This window comes from Vombatus ursinus, unplaced genomic scaffold (assembly GCF_900497805.2).
Source record: "Vombatus ursinus unplaced genomic scaffold, bare-nosed wombat genome assembly UNPS02014778.1, whole genome shotgun sequence".
Taxonomy (NCBI): Eukaryota; Metazoa; Chordata; class Mammalia; order Diprotodontia; family Vombatidae; genus Vombatus; species Vombatus ursinus.
The window spans coordinates 44,656,254-44,677,803 of record NW_020954556.1 but is presented as its reverse complement, the minus strand read 5'-3'; the positions used below and the strand labels follow the sequence as shown (position 1 = coordinate 44,677,803).

At 39.7% G+C, this 21,550-nt stretch overlaps 1 protein-coding gene across 7 annotated transcripts in view; it reads right to left on the bottom strand.

Annotated features, from left to right (window-relative positions):
• LOC114045195 (follicle-stimulating hormone receptor) overlaps positions 1 to 21,550 on the bottom strand; it is a 270,986-nt gene that overhangs the window by 40,790 nt on the left and 208,646 nt on the right. For 6 of the 7 annotated variants that reach the window (XM_027865046.1, XM_027865040.1, XM_027865042.1 and 3 more), the window contains 2 exons: positions 20,799 to 20,867; positions 20,612 to 20,686 (listed from right to left, as the gene is read on the bottom strand). The exons of the other annotated variant lie outside the window; for it this stretch is intronic. In XM_027865046.1, the coding sequence (XP_027720847.1) occupies positions 20,612 to 20,686; positions 20,799 to 20,867 (144 nt within the window). The remainder of the gene's footprint in view (positions 1 to 20,611; positions 20,687 to 20,798; positions 20,868 to 21,550) is intronic. 7 annotated transcript variants of the gene reach the window in all.

The following is a 21,550-nucleotide window of genomic DNA, read 5'->3' as shown; positions in this document are numbered from 1 at the left end:
GGAGAGAGAGAGAGAGAGAGAGAGAGAGAGAGAGAGAGAGAGAGAGAGAGAGAGAGAGAGAGAGAGAGAGAGAGAGAGAGAGAGAGAAAGAGAGAGAGAGAGAGAGAGAGAGAGAGAGAGAGAGAGAGAGAGAGAGAGAGAGAGAGAGAGAGGGAGAGAGAGAGAGAGAGAGAGAGAGAGAGAGAGAGAGAGAGAGAGAGAGAGAGAAAATGAACAGGGCTCAGTTAGGAAACATGATATAGATAATGAACCAGAAAAGGGCACTGAAGAATGGTCAGACTTCCTTCCTTCCTTCCTTCCTTCCTTCCTTCCTTCCTTCCTTCCTTCCTTCCTTCCTTCCTTCCTTCCTTCCTTCCTTCTTTCCTTCCACTTGTTAGCGTGTAAGTAGGAATAGAAGAGGTAGATATTGGGAGTCATCTTGGGTTGGTATATGGCAAATAATGAGTGTCAAGTAGGATAAGGGTGCAATGGATTTGAGAGTAGAGGGCAGCATAGAATTAGAAAGTCTGATTGTGAAAGGAAAAGGTGAGGTAAGAACAGAGGTCTTAGTAAATAGTGAGGGATGGAGAAATCAATCAATAAACATTTATTAAGCACCTACTATGTGTCAAGCGTTGTGTTAAATGCTGGGGATACAAATATGAAAAGAGACAGTCCTTGCCCTCAAGGGGCTTACAATCTAATGAGAGAAGACAGTATAGAAAAAGAACTTTGAAAGTATGTGTATGTGATTAGATTGGTACATCTGGTGAGAATTAAGAATATGTTTGGAGGAGTAAGGCATAGTGAGAGGCTAAGCTCTAACCAAGAGATTTCAGAGTTTTCGATTGTTGAAATACAAAAAAAAAACTTGCTGGTGATGGTGAGATCAAGGCAGTGACTGTCTTTGTGTGTGACTAAGGTTGATGTCAAGGAAGATGAGAAGACTGAGCTAGTGTGAGAATATGGTGTTTGAGGGGGTATCAACATGTATGCTAAAGATTCCTACTATATGGACAAGAGTTCAAGTGGAGAGGAAGTCTGTGAGACAGGCTTTGCTGGTCTAAGTTTCCTTTGCTGGTTCAGCATTTTCGTTTGGAGACAGAAGAATGCCCCAAGGTCTTCCTTTTCTCTTCCCTTCAAATGAATTAAAGGAAGACAATTGGGTCTTTTCAGAGAAGATGGAGATTATCTCAAGCATGAAGAGATATATTCTGAATACCTGAAGGTGCCTCATTCCAGAAAGCATCATTTTCCAGACACTAAATAATTCAATGGATGCCAGAAATTAAATACAACCCAGAGACTAAAAGCTGTTGATGATCATAGAATGACAAGTGAGGGAGGAAAGGAATAGCACTAAGGCCAGACAAGTATCTTCTCATCTCATAATTCTCTCTTCTCTAGATCAAAGGAGTATATGTATGGATAAGCACAGAGATAGTGATGAATGTGACCTATTCATTGGATAGTATGGAGACCATTCTGAGTAGAGTGAGACATGCCTGCTGAGCAATGGAGAATAAAGGTTAATTGATAGGGCAGAGCTGGATTATAGTAGGCTTTAAAATCTAGAAGTCTAGAGTTGGTTAGGCAATGGAAAGCTTTTGAAGGTTTCTGAGCTAGGGAATGACATGATAAAAGCAGTAATTTTGGAGAGATTAATCTGTCAAGTTTGATTTGAGGAAGGGGAAACAGACCAGGGGCATGACAGACATGTAGGGCCCTATTGTAGTAGTATAGGTTTGAAGTGATAATGGCTTTTTCAATATTTATATCTTTCCCTAAAATCTATAAAATTAACTTACCATTGACCTGTATACCAGTAAATTAAGAAGCATTTATGGGACTTCTGCTTGCATCTATGAGGAGACAAAGATGTATAAAATTGGTTTCTTGCTCAGAACAAGAGAAAAACTTAAACACAGGAAAAAGAGTGACTAAGATGTAACAGTAAATACCAAGTGAAAATTAGGGGTAAAAATTATAGCTAGTGCTTTATGGTTTGCAAAGCAGTTTATAAATATTATTTCATTTTATCTTCACAACAACCCTAAGTGGGAGATTTTTATCTCCATTTTATAAAGGATAAAACTAGCAGAGGTTAAGTGACTTGTCTAGGTTCATACAACTAGTAAATGTCTGAGGTGGTATTTCAGCTTAGGCTGTCTTTCAAGTTTAATACCAAATCCACTGGGTCAACTAGCTGCCCGAGTAGAGAACATTTACTGTAAAACTCCTGGTGTTCAGAGAAGGGAAAGAGATCAGAGTTTATCGATATGTTCAGTACAATAGAAAACGTTGTGGAAGAATTAAGACTGGAATAAGGGCTATGGGAGTGAATAGGATTCACATATATAGAAAGGCATTCCGTGGAAGGGGAACAAAATAAGTCACAGTGGAGGTCATAATTACGGTGTATTCAGGGGATAATGAACAGGTCAGTCTGAGTGCAGGTCTGAATTTGATTAGGGAAGAAATAGGATGAAAGGTGTAGTTCTATTTATATACTGCCTAACACTCTGCTGGATATATGTAATTAGGTCCTTAATTAATAAACACCATTTGATGATTTTATTAATGACTTAGATAATGTTCCAATTACATTTGTGGGTGAAGCTATATTGGTTTGGATTGCTAAAACTTTAGAAAAGAGGGCTAGAATTAAGAGAATTCATAGAGTGGAACAGGATGCAAATGCAAAGGAAATAATTGGTCTGGTCTCTGGGATACTCTCTTCTATTTTTATCACTGCTTTTTCTTGGTTCTCCTCCTACCTGGCTGACTACTCCTTCTCGGTGTCCTTTGTTGAATCTTCATTTGGTTATGGCTTTTAACTCTGGGTATCCCCTAAAGGCTTTCTTCTGAACTCTCTTCTCTCCTCATTTGTTAATCCCATCAGCTGCCATAAGTCTACTCATCATCTCTATATAAATGATTCCCAGATTTCAATCTCTAGGACATCTCCTCAGCTCCAGGTTCTTATTACCAATCAGGAGCTGGATATTCCATATGCATCTCAAACTATGCAATCCCCCAAACAGAACTCATTATCTTTTTTTCTGAACCTGGCCTCCCCCAAGTCTTCCCAACTTTCCTATTACTATTGGAGGTTGTTCTATAACTGTTCTTTCATTCCAGTCACCCAGATGGAAACCTTGATGTTATCTTCAATTCAACTCACATTCACTTCACATATGCACTCTCTTGTCAAGTCTTGTGATTTTGCTTTCATAACAACTTGTATATACATTCCCCTTTCTTCACTTAAACAGCCACCTCCGTAAAGGCCCTCATGACCTCTTGCCTAAAGTATTGAAATAGCTTTCTAATTCATCTCAATGCCTCAAATCTCTTCCCCCTCCAATTTATCCTCTACTTAGCTGCCAAAATGGTATTCCCAAACCACAAGGCTGACCGTATCAGCCCCTTACTCAATAAATTATAAGGGCTTCCTATTACCTCCGAGATCAAATATAATGTCCACTCCTTAGCATTTCAAACTCTTCATGACCTTGTCCTTTCCTACTTTTTTTTCAGTCTTCTTACACCTGATGTCCCCTCACTCACCCTTTGATTCATCAACACAGGCCTATTTATATTTCCAAGCTCATAATATTCCATCTCTTTAACTCTGTGCCTTTGAACTGGCTATCCTCCATTCCTACGATACTTTGCCCTGCCCCCCTCCCCCAACCTTTGCTTCCAAGTTACCCTAGCTTCTTCTCAAGAGCCAGATCATACTTACCATCTACTTTGCATATGTGTGTGTATGATGTATAGGTATACAAGTATAATATATCTTAAAAAAACTTATGCAGTAACACAAGCATTTCCATACCATAGTTGAATATAAAAAAGATGATTGCATATGAAACTGCAAATCTATTATGTACAACTTGCTACTACTATTAAATATATAATAAAGTTATCATTTATTATTTAACTTTCTTTTTTCCCCCTTTTTTTCTCCCCTTCCCTCTTCTCTTCCTGGCTACCATGAGGCACAAAGATGTGTATATGTATGTGTATATATAAACATGTATATGTGTTTATATATATGTATTATATCTATATAGGTATAATCATTCTATACATACTTCTATTTATACTTCTCTGGTTACAGATAGCATCTTCCTTCATAGGTCCTTGTACTTAATTTAGGTTTTTATAATAGTCAAAATGACTTATTTGCTCAAAGCTATTAATAATACTGCTCTTACTGTATGCAATGCTCTCTTGGTTCTGCTCATTTTGTCTTTCACTATTTTATGCAAGTCAATCCATGTTTTTCCCCATACTTTGTATATAGTTATTTACATACTATCTCTTCCATTAAAATATGAGCTCCTTGAGAGCAGGGACTGTGTTTTTGTCTTTCTTGGTATCCCCAGCACTTAGCAAAATGCCTGGTGCATATTAAACATTTAAAAAAGAATTGATTATGAAAATAAAGATGAAATTTAATAGAAAAAATCTGGAGGTAGTTAATATCAAAGCACAGAAGCACAAGATAAGGAAATATTAGCTATCTACAAATATAGCACAAATATACAAGATGAGAATTCATTTTATGGTCCTGGTTTGACTGCCTGTTTATTTGTTTTTATGAATTATTACTGGATTTTATGAGTTACTACTATTACCAGGAGTGATACATCCAAGAGCCAGGAAATAGAGGTTTCGGCAAGCTCAGTGTAGTCAATCCCTGATTTGAGTACAGTGACTTGATTTTAAGAAGGATATAGACAACTGCATTAAAAAGTTTGAGAAATGGAAATCAGGATTTATGGGACTAATCAGTTAACAATCTTTTTTTTTACATTAAAAATAACTTAACAATCAGTTTTCTTTTATCTTCCCTTTAGAATGTGATGAGTAGCATGGAGGAAAATAAGTAAGTCTGGCTCCAGGACATCTTTTCACACATGGACCCCAGAACCTAAGCAAAAGTTCACCTCTGATTGTTTATACTCAGTAGCAAGACCTTACCAAATACCTGATGATGGGCTAAATAGCATACAAGACTATTCCATTTGGAGTAAGCAGAGATTGAGACCATTGATTGACTAGCCCAGAGATCAAAACCATTTTAGGCAAACACCACCAGCAGAGTATAAACCAAGAAACAGTCAAATTATTTGTTATCATATCCGCAGCTTAGATAGCATGATAGGCTGAGGAGAGGGGAAACTGCAATTCAATTAATAAGGATGAAATTACATATTGTTACTCTTCAGAAAAATCAGAGAACTCAACCAAGATCATCCCCATTGGCTTGTAAACTTGAGAAAAGGGATTGTCTTTTGCCTTTCTTTTTATCCCTGATGCTTATCACAATGCCTAGCACATAGTAGTCACTTAATAAATCCTTGTTGACTGACTATCACAAGAGAACATCATTTCAAATGATGAAGGGAAACTAAACTTAGAGGCAACCCCATTTTACTCATTACATTCAAACTGGTTTACTATTTCTAGCAGCTCATCAGATTTCACAGCTTCTTTCCATAACCAAGACCAATTAGGTAACTTCTTTTCATACCCAAGACTAATTAAGTATGCTTTCAATTATCAGAAGTAAACTATACCCCAGCACACTTGCTACAGTCTAATAGCATCTTCTTCCTCAGATTTTATTGCTCCTCTCTATCAGTTTCTAGAGTTTACTCAATTTACAAACTCCAATGGTTTTTTCCATTTTCACTGAATGGTCAACTGATTGGATTTAATGTAAGTTGGATGCATTGTCCCGCCACCACCAAAATGTCTTTCTAGTCTCTGACAGCATCCTTGACAGGCCCCTTTAAGACCTGCATTTTTCAGAATGTGTAGTTCCAAAGGCTGAGTTTTTAGGACTTTGTAGAAGTCTACCTCTCTTCTTCACTTCAGATACTAGCTCATGCTATATAGTATGTTAGCTATGTTTTTGACACTAATATTCCATGTTTCCCCCCTAGGGTAACATAGGTCCATCCGTCCTTCCTTCCTTCCTTCTTTCCTTCCTTCTTCTCTTTCTTACTCTTTTTCTTTCTTTCTCTTTCTTTTTTTCTTTCTTCATGGGTCCTTTCTTGAAAATAATCTTAACTTGAACTTTTGGACCTGCTGAGGTGTAATACCATCTGCTATGGAGTGGTGAGGCCTATTAGTATCTGTAGCTGTTTCCAGTAATTTAGATAATTTTTTTATTCCAAGTTAGTTCTAATGTTTTATCTCTAGATACACATTAATTCACATCCTTTGACCCTTATACAGTATTTTCTCATCTTCTGTGAGAGGCCTATTGATTAGGCTCCAAATTACTTCTGAAACTCTCATCTTACTAGGAAACAAATAAGGTTTTGTTTTTCTCTTCATGTCATTTTGTGACAACCTCATGTAGCTAATAAGTATCTGAAGCTGGATTTGAACTCTGGTCTTCCTGACTACAGGACGAGTGCCCCACCTAACTACCTCTATGAAAGCCAAGAAATACATATTTTATACAGAATCAATATGTAGAAAATAAATGCAAAACAGTTAAAAGTGCTTTGTATTTATCTCTTTATATTTATATTTGTGTATATATTTATAGTTTATATTCATGAAGGAATCACTAGCTGTTGGGGGGGATGGGAAAAGCTTCATGTAGAAGCAGTACTGGAACTTCAGCTTAAATGAAGAGAGGCATTCTTTGAGGCAGAAATGAGGAGGGGGTGCTTTTCACTGCAGTTTGACTAGTGCAAAGACACAGAGACAATAGATTGAATGTCATTTGTGAGGAACAGGGAAGGCTGTTCCTTTGTTGGCTGGATCATTGAATAGGAGAAGGGGAGCAATGTATAATGAGGATGGTAAACTAGTTTGGGGCAATGGTCTGAAGTGCTTTAAAGTATTACATTGGCAAATAGCTCAACATAAATGGAATCATGGCAGCAACTGCTTTTGAGAATTTGAGTGCTAAAAGGATCCACCCCTCATCTTGCATTCTGGAGATTTTGAAGCACTCTGTTAACAGCATATTTGCTCATGGAGAGCCTCTTGGTTCTGAGACAAAAAGCAGACTAGGAGACAGTAGTTGATCAAGGGGTGGATGCCTTGCTGGGTCAGGAGAGGCAAGAGTTAAAATTTGCTCCCTACCTCATTTAATAAACTATGTTATAGTCAGTACCACAAATTTGATTTGAACAATTTCTGTTTCTCCCAGCAAAGATGTTATTACAGGTCAATCATTTCCATAAGTGAAAGCACATTTCTGGTGTACACTATACTGACAGATGGTTAGAAGACCTCTCTTTCATGATCCCAGTTGGGATAAAAAGGCAATTTACTATCTAGAACTGTGGGTAATGGAACAGAATCATTCTCATACAGATAACTCAGTGTTTGAATCTGAACTATCAAATGAATCTGAGCTATTGCCAAATCAATTTGATAAACCATCGGAATAGGATTGTATTGGCTCCAGCTCAGCAAGGCAATGTATTAAATTTTCCCCATAGAGATCAGTTTCCCAAGGAAACAACAATTGCTCCAGTGCTAAGAAAGACTTCAGAATGCAGAAGTCACAAAAACAAAAAAAGTCAAAGCTGGGGACAGAGGCTGATCTTCAAGATCAACACCTACCAGACTGGCCAATTGTCAACCCAGTAGTGAAAGAAATTGGTGAAGTTTGTCATCTGGGCCCCCAGCCCCACTTTTCTGGCATCTGTTCTTTCAGTCGCACTGCTTGACTGCTCTCTGCCCAGGTAGTGTATTCCTTCTCTCAGATTCTCCTTCCTGCACCGCAAAAAACCTGCTTTCTGGAAAGGTTCTATTAAACCAATTTTTAGCATATTTCCCTAGGCTGCTGGGAGTCAACCTGTTATGTTGAATGGTTGTTAGAGATGCTAGACCTAAAACTAGCACAGGGTGACCAGGTCTTTGACCCAGGGTGGGGAGATTCAAAGACCAGAAAACTGAATACCTTTAGCAGAATAGGAGTAGAGAAGGGAAATTTGAGCTCAGATGCTGGCCAAAGAATCCAGAAAAGGAAGTTTTGGTTCTAGGAGGCTATGAGGAGAGGAGTCTGCTGTCTTTTCATTCCCTCCTTTCCCTTCATCCCATAAAGAACCCCCCAACTTGCCATACTCCATCCCCTTCTTAGGGCTTGCTCTTTCTCATTTTCCTTTTTAAGTAGAATAGCCTCTCTCCACAAGCTTTACCTAAAGTCTTGAGCCTGCAGAGGTGTTAATTAACTTGGGTCTATTTGAGGAAAAGCATAACAAAAATAAACCACTTGGGTCATTGGAAACTCACTTCTGCAGGTGTTGGGTGAAAGAGCAAATGTGAAGAACCGGGAGAGATCTTGTGACAGTGAACTGACATGGGCAGTTGTCAGAAATTCTTGGTTGTTTTTCCCTTGGGTTTGTTTTCTGTGCCCTGCTGCTGTGCTCTTTGATAGGAGGGGACATCCAGAGAGTTGTCATGTGTATGTCCTCCTTGGGCAGCTTTATCTGTCTATGATCAAGAATCACAGAATTTCAATGTCTAAAGTGATGCAAGAGGGCATCGCATCCAACTTGTGCCTGACAAAGAATTCCTTCTAAGCCATGTCCAGCAAGAGGTCACTCAGCCTCCACTTGAATCATCTCCAGTTAGGGGGAAGTCACTAGATCCTGAAACAGCCCATTTCAGTTTGGATCAGTTCAAACTGGGAGGAAGTTTTTTTTTTTCCTGACATTGAGCCCACATCTGTTCTCTGTTTTGCATTCAAAGTACATCATCCCCTCATTCAAAGTACAGCCCCCTACTATCTTTCCAATCTTCTTACACCTTCATCTCTGACATGTACCCTTTGATCTAGTGACACTGGCCTCCTGGTTGTTCCACAAACAAGACATTCTCTGGGCATTTTTTCTGGCTTTCCTTCATGCCTGGAATACTCTCCCTTCTCCACTCCAACTATTGACCTCCTCCACTTCCTTTAAGTCCCAACTAAAATCCTATCACCTACAGGAAGCCTTCCCCAATCCCTCTTAGTTCTAGTGCCTTCCCTGTTAATGATTTCTATATGTCCTATATATAGCTTACTTTGCATATATTTGTTTGGATATTTTCTCCTCTATTAGATTGTAAACTCCTTGAGGGCAAGGACTATCTTTTGCTTCTTGTATCCCTAGGGCTTAGCATAGTACCTGACACATAGTAGGCACTTAATGTTTATTGATTAATTGGTTCTAGATGATGCCCTTCAGATACTTAAAGACAATCCATCAAGTCTCTCAGTCTTCTCTTCTTACAGTTAAACAAGTCCAGTTTCTTCATTTGAACCTTGTATGCAGGTAATCTCCAGCATCACCATCATCCTGGAAGATTGCATCAGCTTTGGTACTCACACTTCATCAGTTCCCTCAGTAGGGTTCTGTCTTCAGTCTTTGGCCTCCATCTTCTGAGTCTAGAGGGTAGTGCAAAAATTCCCTTCCACAATGTCCTTTTATAGTTCACAGTCCAACTATTTTCCACTGGTGACACTTCTGGATATGGGCACCATAATCATTACTCCCCATCTCACTGAGAATTTCTCTGTACCCCATCTTTCCCCCTCTCACCTTATAAACTTTCTTTCTCTATTTGATTATAAGCTTCTTGAGGGCGTGAAGTATCTGTTTCTTATTTGTATCCCCAGTGCTTAGTGGAGTGCCTGGTACATAGGCACTTAATAAATGTTTATTGAATTGAATTGAATTATGCCATGATAGCTAGTCCTCCCACCATCTTAATTGCCGTCTTCTAGATGTGCTATAGCTTAAATGGTGCTTAGTATTCCCTCATGTTATGACGAAAATGAAGTATGAAAGTAATTATGATAATAATAATAGTAATCAGAAGCAGCTAGGTAGCACAATGGATAGAGCACTGGGTCTGGAGCCAGGCAGACTTGAATTGAAATCCAGTCTCAGCTAACTTACTATGTGATCCTGAGCAAGTCACTTAACCTCTTTCTGTCCCAGTTTCCTCATCTATAAGAGACAATAATAGCATCTACTTTCTTTTATTTATTTATTCATTCATTTATTTATTTATTTATTTATTTATTTATTGGCTAGGCAATGGAGTTAAGTGACTTGCCCAGGGTCACACAGCTAGTAAATGTCAAGTGCCTGAGGCCAGATTTGAATTCAGGTCCTTCTGACTCCAGGGCCAGTGCTCTATCCACTGTGTCACCTAGCTGCCTTAGAACCTACTTTCTAGTGTTGTTGTAGGGATAAAGTGAGATATTATTTGTAAGTCATTTTTCGAACCTTAACGCACTATATCAATGCTAGCTATTATTGTTATTGTATAGCATGTTGAAATTTGGTAAGCAAAGTGCTTTTAAAAATATTATCTCATTTTACTCCTCTCAACAACCATCTAGCTGTCTCTATCACCAATAGTCCCTTATTTGGACACTGATTTTCATACAGCCTGGGAGAGTCTTTGCCTTTTTGACTATCATACACTGTTGGTTGCTATTAAATATATGATCAACTAAAACATAAGACCTCCCTCCCCCACCCCACATGAGCTATGGTCCAGTGCCTCTTCTGCATCCTGCATTTGTGAAATTGAGCTTTTTAAACTTAAGTGTAGAATTTCTTCCAATTTGTCCCTATGAAGCTTTATCACTGTTCTAAGTTAGAGAGATCTATCCTGATATTGATTTTTGTCACTGAGAGTATAAACTCTCCCTCCCAGCTTTGTCACATCTTTAAACAGCTCCAAAATTTGAGCAGAGCAAACACCAAAGGAAAATCATGCAATGACAATATGAATGCCTACAGGTTCATCTAAGTGCTGTTCGCTTGGGGCTTCCTGCCCTGTTCATCCTCTTTTCCAATAGGATGTGGAGTTCCCTTTATAGGTTTTAGCCTTTGACAACCTGCTAATCCTAACCAAAGGCCATATTTATTTCAGGCATAAAGGAAAGCACTGACTGATATTGGCCTTGGATTTTGAGGTCTATCTGGCTTACTGACCCACAGCTCTTTGTCTACTGACTAGAGATCTTGTTGCCATTCCTGAGTTTGGGTCTACATCATCTTTCTTGTTTTAGGTGAAAGGAGATTTTGAACTTTCATCACTAGAATTTAATTTAATGGTCCCATTTTTGTTGCCACAGGCAAGTGCTGAGGCCCCTGGGCTCACACATGAATTTAAGACATCTAAGTAATGAATGACATATTTAATAAACTGCAATTTATCTAAGCTTTAATCTCTGGGTTTGTTAGTTCCATTTCCTGAATTAAATCTGGAGTTTTTCTTCTTTAAAATGCCCGTGAGTATTTCTGTCACCCTGACCTTTTCTGCTATGAAACTAACTCTTAATGAACAGAGGGTATTTAAAGCAATTTTTGACATTATTTCCAATGTACTGCCAATCTGTGATATTTACATTCTGAAAGACTGAAAAAGGTTAAAAACCAACAAAAAAGCAGAAACTCCAAACTTTTCTTCTTCAGTTGGTTGTTAACCAGTAAGAATAAGTACTCCTTAGGCCTGGACACTTCCAGAGAATGAATGAATGAATAAAAAAGCACTTATTAAGCCTGCACTATGTTTAAAGCACTGCATTAATCACTGGGGATTCAAATGAAAAATAAAGACAATCCCTGCTCCCAAGGAGCTCACATTGTAATAAGGGGTGACTCATATAAAGGAGGTTTCAGTGGCAGTCATATGGAAAAGCCCTGGATCCTAAGGGTAGAGTGACTGAGTAGATGGTAATCCATCTTCTTTAATATTATTTTCCTTGATAAAACCATGTCCATTTCAGATGTTGAGCCATTTGACAATGTCAAAGACTTTGGAGCTGAGAATGTCCTTTGCTGAATCTTCAGTAGCTGTGGATGCTGAAGAGGTGGAGGCTATATCATCCATGGAGGTATTTGGCAGGTCACATTTCCATGAGGATTGCTTTCTTGGATGATAAGTGTAGGATCCAGTCAGGAAGCAGGGCTGGTGGCCTAGGGGATGCTGTTATTCATGGGACTCTTGGGCTCAGGATACTTGACTATCTTCACTGGTTTTGAGGGCAAGTAGTAGTCATAGTTTAACATTCCTGGCCCAAACTGCTACCTGTTTCCCTCTCAGGGTACCTTTCTACTTCAGCTATGCTGGTTACCTGCCCTGTTAGTATTTGGTATTGATCATGGCAAGGATGTAAAGCCCCTTCCTCAAAGGGCTGCTACCCCTGAATGCTGACTGTGAGGTTTAGCCTGGAAGGAAAGCTGATGGTCCTAGGAGGAACTACTATTTTGGTGGCTCTGAGGCTGGGGGTACTGGGCTGCCTCTACTAAGGTTTGAGGGTAGGTAGTGGTCAAGATGGTAGCAGTGGTGGTTACCACCTGGCATATGGCACCTTTGGTCCTTCCTCAGAGTGTCTTATGGCTTCAGCTAGGCTGACTTCACCCCACTGGTGGAAGTTGAACTGGGTTGGCAGCCCAAGAACCCACTATCCTAGGATCCACCAATATATGTGGTAACTGTGAATGCCTAGTACCATGAATCATCTGAGAAAACAATACCTTAGCTTTCCATTACTACTAAAGGCCCAGGTGCGTGGGAATCATCCCTGCCCTTTTATCTGTGTCTTCCTTTATCATTACTGGACCTGAGAAGGCAGGGTTCCAAAGTTGGCCTCCTCTGGGAGGGAGTTTGGAGGTCTATTCAACCTGGAATCTACAGCAACATTTGAAAGCAACTCCTTCTGTGCTCTAGGGCACAGAGTTATCTGAGACAAATGAGAACCCCTCAAAACCATCTATCACACAGAAACCAGTTCTCTTGCCCATAGGATGTCATACACAACTAGGGGTTTCATGCAGCAGGTTGCTTATCACCAAGAACCAATTCAGGACCAGGGCCTTAGAGCTCTTCATCTCAATTTTTCCATTTTCTGGTGCGGGATAATGGAAACCTGGGTCTTTCCAGAAGATACTCCATCTCTGGCTACTCCCTCTGGTGCTGATTGCTCCCTCTCTTATCTCCCTTCAATCAGTGGGCCCAGTGGGGTAGTTGGGATAGTCTTGACCCCCTTTCTCCACATCTAGACCTTCTTTCTGTCATCATCATCACTCAGCAACTCCTTCTCCTTTGAGGTTCATTCTACCAGTTCATTTCATTCAGCCCAGATCCTTGTTGCTGGCATCTCCTGGATTATAGGTTATTTGCCCTCTTTTCTCAGCAAGTTCAGTGCTATGCTCCTAGTCTTTCTCTCTATCTCATTCACTGACTCTCATATCTGGATCAAGATATGTGTTGATGTTTCCTTGATCATCTTGTTTTCTCATCAACTTCCTCAACTCTTATGACCTAGAGCTTCACTCTATCTACCTCTGCCACCCAAAGGGATGATCATCCTTTAAATCTTAGCACTGTACATAATAGTGCTACCTCTGTGATTTTTAACTCAGAAATTCTTCTCTCTGATCATAATCTCCCTTCAGGTGTAATATAGTCAAAAGAGTTCTAGATTTAGAGATTGAAGACTTATGTTTCAATATCAGCCTCACTTGTTGATAGCTTTCTGACTTTGGGCAAGTCATGTAGCCTCCCTAGGCCTCAAATTACTTAAATGTGAAATTATGGGTTTAGACTAGATGGCACCCAAGGTCCCTTTCAGATCTGAGTTTATGATCCTACCTATGTAATCCTATGATCTGTCCATATTTCCTTCTCACTCTATCTAAACTTATTCTTTATTCCCACTACAGCCTCCAGCTGTGGTATTGTAGACCTAGGGCTGGAACCTTAGACAGCATCTAATATATTTTGCAGATGAGGAAACTGTTAAATGACTTACTGGCCCAAAGTAATATAGGTAGTAAATGGAAGGGCCAGGATTTGGACTCAGTTTCGGCATTCTCTGTTGAAACATGCTGCCTCATTACTCTCTGTTCTCTCAGACTGTTACCACTGCTCTGGACTTTCCTCTCTTTATGGTCTTAACTCTGTATTTGGTCAGTTCTACTATACTCTGTCTTTTACCTTCAATCCCTTTACTCTCTCGTCTAACTGCCTGATGTTTACAACCTGCCAACCTTCAAGTCTAGACTTCCCCTACCATCTGCCTTCTCCATTCATATTCCAAAGCTGCTAAACACTTCTGCAGGGTCCCATCACACTGACTGGGCCTGTGACTGCTGCATAAACAGGCTTTTATTTCTCTTTGATTGACTTCCTATCCCATTGTCCTCTGTGACTTTTCCAAACATTCCTTTCTCTCTTCAAAGCCCCCATTGACTTTTCACCCATTGTACGCATTAGATACAGTTGTGTCTTGATCTACTTAGAAAACAAAGGCCGTTGATGGTGAATTCCTTTTCCTCCATTTCATACTTCAAAATGTCTCTAAAGCTTGTCTTTACCTCCTATTTTACTCTTATTGGTGAAGAATGTGTTCTTTCTAATTACTAATGCCAACTCTTACACTCATGCCCTCAATCCCCTCTTCTCCCACCTCTCCAGTTGCTTAATCTATTGATCTGTCCCCCATCTTCAGTCTGTCCCTATTGACTGCCTCTTTCCTTGCTGCATACAAACTTGTTTAGGTCTATCTCATACTTTAAAAAAAATATCCTCACTTTACCTTGATATGTCTTTAAGTGATTGCCCTATTATCTCTCTTCAGTTTGTATATATCTGTATTTATTCACTTTACATTTATGCTGTTGTTCAATCATTTAGTCATGTCCAACTCTTCATGACCCCATGGATCAAGTGTCCATGGGGTTTTCTTGGCAAAGATGGAGTGGTTTGCCATTTCCTTCTCCAGTTTTATGCAGGCAGGGATTAAATGACTTGCCCAGGATCACACAATTGCTAAGTGCCTGAGATCAGATTTGAACTCTGGTCTTTCTGACTCCAGGCCCAGTGCTCTACCTACTGTGCCACCTAGCTGCTATTGATATATGTACTTGCTCTCTTTCCTCATTAGAAATAAACTCCTTGTGACTAGAGATTGTCTTATTACTTATACTTTTAACACTATCACTGAGCATATTGTCTGGCATAAAGTAGGCATTTAATAATAATAGCTAACATTTATATAGCACTTGCTATGTGTGGTGCTGGACTAAGCACTTTAAAATTATTGTCTCATTTGATCCTTATGACAATCCTGGGAGGTAGGTGCGATTATTATCATCCCCATTTTACATATGAGCAAACTGGAGCAAACAGAGGTTAAGTGACTTACTAGGGTCGTACTAGCTAGTAAGTGTCTGAGATTGAATTTGGACTCAGGTCTTTCTGACCCCAGCCTGGTGCTTTATCCACTATGCCACCTAGTTATCCCCCAAACATAAAAGATAATAATAATATAGTAGCAATAACAATAGCATAACAATGAGTTCAAAACCAGCCTCAGACACTTAACTAGGTGTGTGACTCTGGATAAATCATTTAATGTCTAAATGCCTCAGGTTTTTTCAATTGTAAAATGATGCTAATAATAGTAGCTATCTCATAGGGTTATTGTGAGACTCGAATGAAGTCAGATAAGATAATATTTGTAAAGTGCTTGACACAGTGCCTGGCATAGTGCCCTCTTCTCTCATCTTCCTAAGGCACAGATCTGACCATGACCATATTGCTCCCCTGTTCAGTACTGTTCAGTGGCTCTCCATTGCCTGCAGGATAAAATGGAAACTTGTTGGCTGGAATTTTCATATTACCCTTTCCCCAATCCCCAACCAGCCTCCTACCTACTCCTTTTTCCCCTTCACAGTCTTGACCATAATCCTAACTTTAACCCTAAGCCTAACCCTATTTTCCCTCTCATGAACTTTATGTTCCAGCCAAATTGGACTACTAGCTATTTCCCATGTTTGATATTACATTTTCACCTCTGTAGTCACATAAGCTGTCCTGTGAGCCTAGCAAGTAATATAACTTCTGTTTGCCTCAGTTTGCTCATCTGTAAAATGAGGGTATGTATCTCCCAGGGTTGTTATAAGTATCGAATGAGATAGTAATTTTAAAATACTTAGTCCAGTGCCTGGCGCATAGCAAGTACTTCTCATCTTTGCCTTTCAGAAATCTTTATCTTCTTTCAATTCTCAACTCAAATGGCATCTCCCCTGTAATGTCTTCCCTGATCATTGCTGTTAGTATTTTCTTCCTCCTCAATTTTCTTTGTACTATACATGTTTGTTCACATGTTGTATTTCCCAGATGAATGTAAGTTCTTTGAGGGCAGGGGCTGTTTTTTTTTTCGTTGTGTCTCTAGTATCTAGTATAGTGCCTTGCATATTGTAGGTACTTGAAGAAATGGTTGTTGAATTGAATTGTCTCATTCACATTAAGATATATATACATAGGTGATGAGGTCTAATAAAATATCTTTCTGGGGAATGAGCATTTTAACTCCTTTGTAAAAGTCTGAATCTCTAATATTATTCTGAGAGGCTTTGTTGTATTTAATGGAGCCTCTTGCAGACCCACTGGGAACTTTCTCCTCTTCTTGCCATGGCTTGATGATTACCACGCCCGAATCTCTGGTTACAATCCTTTCTCTAACTCTCCTTTGCCTTTCCTTGTCCCACCTCCCACTTTGGAAATGTTAGGAGGAATGATTCTGTCCTAGGGTCCTTGGCTTGCTGTCCCCATCTCCCCTTACCATCTTTAGGTGGAATATCTGGTATCTCAGATTAAACCACATTCCCTTTTGTAAGTTAAAATGCAGTTGAATGTCTGGTTGAACTCTTCTGCAAAGCCCTCTAACATCCTTCCCTCCCCAACACCCGCAGCTGCTTCTTATTGGGAAAGAAGGCTATTCAGAGCCATTAGGACCATGGTCAACTCTGATCTGAGTTACACAGAATTAACAGGCTGCTCCTTTAATAGGAACAAAATAAGCTGCCTTTTTCTGTCTTTGAAAGTCATGAAGGATAAGCTCTTGAAGTCTGACTGCCTTGTAAGTGATTTCTAATGGATTAATTGTCTTGTTTATTTTGCTTAGTTCAAAGCACACTCCATGTCCAATACATTCTACACTATGACACTCGACTTCCGTTTCAATTTGAGGAGTATAGATATACTTCTTAGAGCAGTTCAGAGGAGAAAGTGATCATTGAAGTCTAGATCAATGAATCCATTAATAAGAATTTATTAATCACTAACCTACCTAAGTGGCAGCGCGGATAGAGTGCTGGACTTGGAATTAGAAAGATTTGAGTTCAAATCCCACCTCAAACAACTTCTCTCAGCCTCCATCTGATACCTACTATGTAAAGTGAGGATCATAATAGCACCTACTCACAGCGCTGTTGTGAGGATCAAATGAGCCTCCTTCCTGTTCCTCTCACTCTGAGCATTTCCAGCAGCTGTTCCCCATGCCTGGAATGTTCACCCTCTTCATCCCTGCCTCCTAGCTTCCCTGGCTTCCCTTAAATCTCATTCTGGCAGAAGCTATGCCTACTGCTCCTTAATCAAAGTGCCTTGCCTCTAAGACGACTCCTAAATTATTCTGTATATATCATGTTTGTACATAGTAGTTTGCATGTTGTTTCCTTGAGAGTAGTAGTTTTTGTTTTTGTCTTTACATTTTTATGTATCCATAGCACTTAGCACAGTGCCTAGCACATAGTAAATGTGCACACAGTTTTATGTTTAATAAATGCTAGCTGACTGACTGAAAGTACTGTGCAAACCTTAAAGTATAAATAAATGCTCTATATCATCACCGTCATCATTATTATTATTGTTATTATTAACTACTCTGTGCCAGGCATTCAAGAAGGGCTACATAGAAAAGGTGAGACTGAAATTGGCCCTTGAAGGAAAGGCCTTTGAACTTTTAAGGTGATCCTTCTACCTTTAAATAGATATACCTACGTTCCTCCTAAAGGGTATGTTTCTGCAGATGGGCTATGGTATTTGCACCATCATGATTAACAAAAATTTATTGAATAGCTAGTAGGCACAGGGCACTAAGCTAGGCAATAGAGGGACATGAGTACAAAATACCACCCATTCTTTTGAAGTGATTATATCCAAGTTGGTAAGACATGCTGTAAGCATGACAATAATTCATATATACATACATATATATATATGTGTGTGTGTATATATATATATATATATATATATATGTGAGGCAATGGGGTTTAAGTGGCTTGCCCAGGGTCACACAGCTAGGAAGTGTCAAGTGTGTGGTCTAAGACCAGATTTGAACTCAGGTGCTCCTGACTCCAGGGCCTGTACTTTATCCATAATATTACATATTTATATAGTAGCACTTTAAGGTTTGCAAAACATTGTCCTAATTACCTAGTGAAGTAGGTGGTACAGTTTTTATTATTCTCATTTTACAGATTGGGAAGCTGGCTATATGAGAGGTTCCCTTACTTGCCCATGATCACAGAACCAGTGAGTATCAGAGGCAGGGTCTGAAATTGTCTCCTGACTCAAACGCCAGCACTCTACACTAAGTGTATTCTCCTTCCATTTAATGTGATAAAATTGAGTAGTGAGGATAAGACTTGTTATAGGAATTGAGAGGAGAAAGTGATCACTGAGGATCACGGTCAATCCGTCAATTAATCAATTAACAAACATTTATTAAATACTATGAACCTGGTATTCAATAAAGGCCTCATGGAGAAGGTAGAGCTTGATCTGGTTGTCAAAAAAACAAAGGAAGGGCAGTGCTTGGATAAGTGAAGAGAAGAAAAGTGAGCATTTCAGGTGAGAGGCTAAGCGTGACCAGAGGCGCGGAAGCGGGACTATGCAATACATGTTGAAGCGCTGATGAATAGTTGGTTGTGATATAGCGTATATGTAGGCCAACAAGGGAATGGGTGTAAGGTCGTGGTGGGGGTCCATCTGTGGAGGACCTTGAAAGGCAGGCCAAGAAATTTGGTCTCTGTTTGATAGATATGAGGATCCATATGAGGATCAGTGCATTTGTGGGTTAGGTAATTAGAGGGAGTAGGTGGAGTTTCAAGGTTGGTCAAAGTCAGGTATGTGGATGGAGAGCAGCAATCAGTCTCTTTTTGTAGAGTGGTTATCTGTAATAATAATAGCAATAATAGCTTTTCCCTCCTTCCTTCTTTCCTTTCTTTTCCTTTTCTCCCTTCCTCCTTTCTCTCTGCCCACATAAGATATCATGCCCTTACCTGAGGGTGCTCTGCCCAAAGGAATGTAAATTTTGATCACTGAAACCTTGCAAGATATATTGGGATTTACTAGCTAGATTTCTTTCTTAAGGCCCATGTCTTAAACCCAGATCACTCTGGCTTTCATTGATTGGCCAATAACAGGTCCTAGCCCAAGCCTCACTTGGTCATTATTTGGGCCCTGATGGCTCAGAGTGAGTGTAAATAACAATTATTTCTGTTTTGGCTAGAAACCCTGAGGGTCTTCCCCTCCCAGACTGATTTTTTTAAACTAGGTAAAAGAGGACATTTTTTGCCTCATTTCTTACCCAACTTTAATCACTGAATGGATGCTGCCTCAATCAGAATGAGACCTGGGAAAGACCTTAACTTAAAAAAGGCCCAGGTCTCCCACTGTATCCAGAACTATCTCCAGTTTTCCTGATCTGTATCTGGGACCCAGATGGCTTCAGAGGAAAGAGTGAGGCTGGTGACTTTGCACAGCCCTGCCTCACTTAAATCCAATTCACTTGCAAATCACCTTTCTGATGTCCTGGTCCTTTTTGAGGATGAAAGACAAGCAACAGCAACGACAACTAGCATTCATGTGATGTTTTTGTAACTATTATCTCATTTGATTCTTATGACAACCCTGAGAGTAGGTGTTATTATTATCTACATTTTATAGATGAGGATGCAAAGGCAGACAGAGGTGAAGTAATTTTTTCTGGTCACACAGCTAGTATCTGAGGCAGGATTTGAGCTCAATCTTTCTGACTCCAGGTCCAGTCTTCCATCTGCAACATCATCTAGTTGCCAAAGGTAATAGTATGTGTATGTGTGTGTATCTACATCTATATACATATGTATATACCTATGTTTTTATACACACATATATGTGTGTATAAATATTGTACATGTATGTCTGTATTATGCACTGTTTGTATGTATACGTGTATGCTATTACACACACATATATGTATGTCTATATGCTATATATGTTTATATATAAGTGCTATATATGTATATGGGCAGGTAGGTGGCTCGGCAGATAGAGTGCTGGACGTGGAGACAGGAAAACTCCTCTTCCTGAGTTTGAATCTGGCTATAGACACTTACTAGCTAAGTGACCCTGGGCAAGTCACTTAATCCTGTTTGCCTTAGTTTCCTCATTTGTAAAATGATCTGGAGAAGGAAATGGCAAACCGCTCCAGTATCTTTGCCAAGAAAACTCCAAATGGGGTCACAAATAGTTGGACATGACTGAAAAACAACTCTGTGTGTGTGTGTATACATACACATGTATGTATATATCACGTATCTACCACACATATGTATGTTTGTAATATACACATAGATATGCATATTACACACATGTACATGGTACTTTAGGACTTGTGCAAGATTTGGGACAGACTCAAATTATGCCCAAAAGCCTTTTCAGAGACTTTCTGCTGTGCAGTAACCATTGACCTTTCATGGTACTCTCCATCTCAGAACTAATGAACAAGGGTGAAAGGATAGCTACTTACAGAATGACTGGTCCATTGGCTCCTTGGAAAATATCATTAGGTAAATCTTCCAGGTTAATATTATCACTAAGGTTCCTGCAGAGGGTTGAGCCGAGAAAAAAACAGATCACATGAATATCAATAAATAGCATTGCCTGAAGAATCGTTTCCCTCTAAGTGATCTGGAAGACCAGGTAAGCCTACTCACAGCTCATCCAGTTGGGTTCCATTGAATGCCTGGTTCTGTATCTCTTGAATCCCATTCTTATTCAGCCATCTGCAATAAAGTAAGCATTTAAAAACCAATAATGAGATTCTTCCTATTCGCAGTCCTTTCAAGTGAGACAGAGGCTTCAGACTTGGAAGCATCAGGGGCAAGATCAGACGGCTGCAATTAGAGGCATAAATAAAAAGATGCCCTCAGGTGCAGCAGCGTTGCAAGAGCAGATGGCATTTGTAAGGTGGTGGGTACTGTTGTTCTGCCTCTATTGTATTATACATGCAGAGGGTGTGCCTGCCATGTGAGGTGCTGAGAGACATCCTTGTCAGTCCTGTGGTGCTTACATCACATAGCTATTGACTTAGAGCATTGAGGAGATGATGAAAAATTATTTTGCTTCTATTTTCCCTCTTTGCCTCATTCCTCTCACCCATAATAAAGCCAGGCAATAGATCTATCTGTGGGGAAAAGAAGGAATAATTTAATTAAACTGTCAGACAAGCTGCAAGTCCCCCCCCCCCATTCTTCTTTATCCCCCAGTCCTTAGCCAAAGGTCCTGTCCCAGTGACCTGCTTTTTGGAGTCTGGGGGAGAGACTCTGAGTTAAGCCTATTACAGAATAGGGTGAAGTGAGGGATGGGTGTTTGGGGGGGGCGAGGATGAGGAGAGGTAGGAAGATTTGACTGTGCTAACAAGATGAGCCTGAGTTTTGGAGGCAAGGGTGACTAAGGGTATATGGGC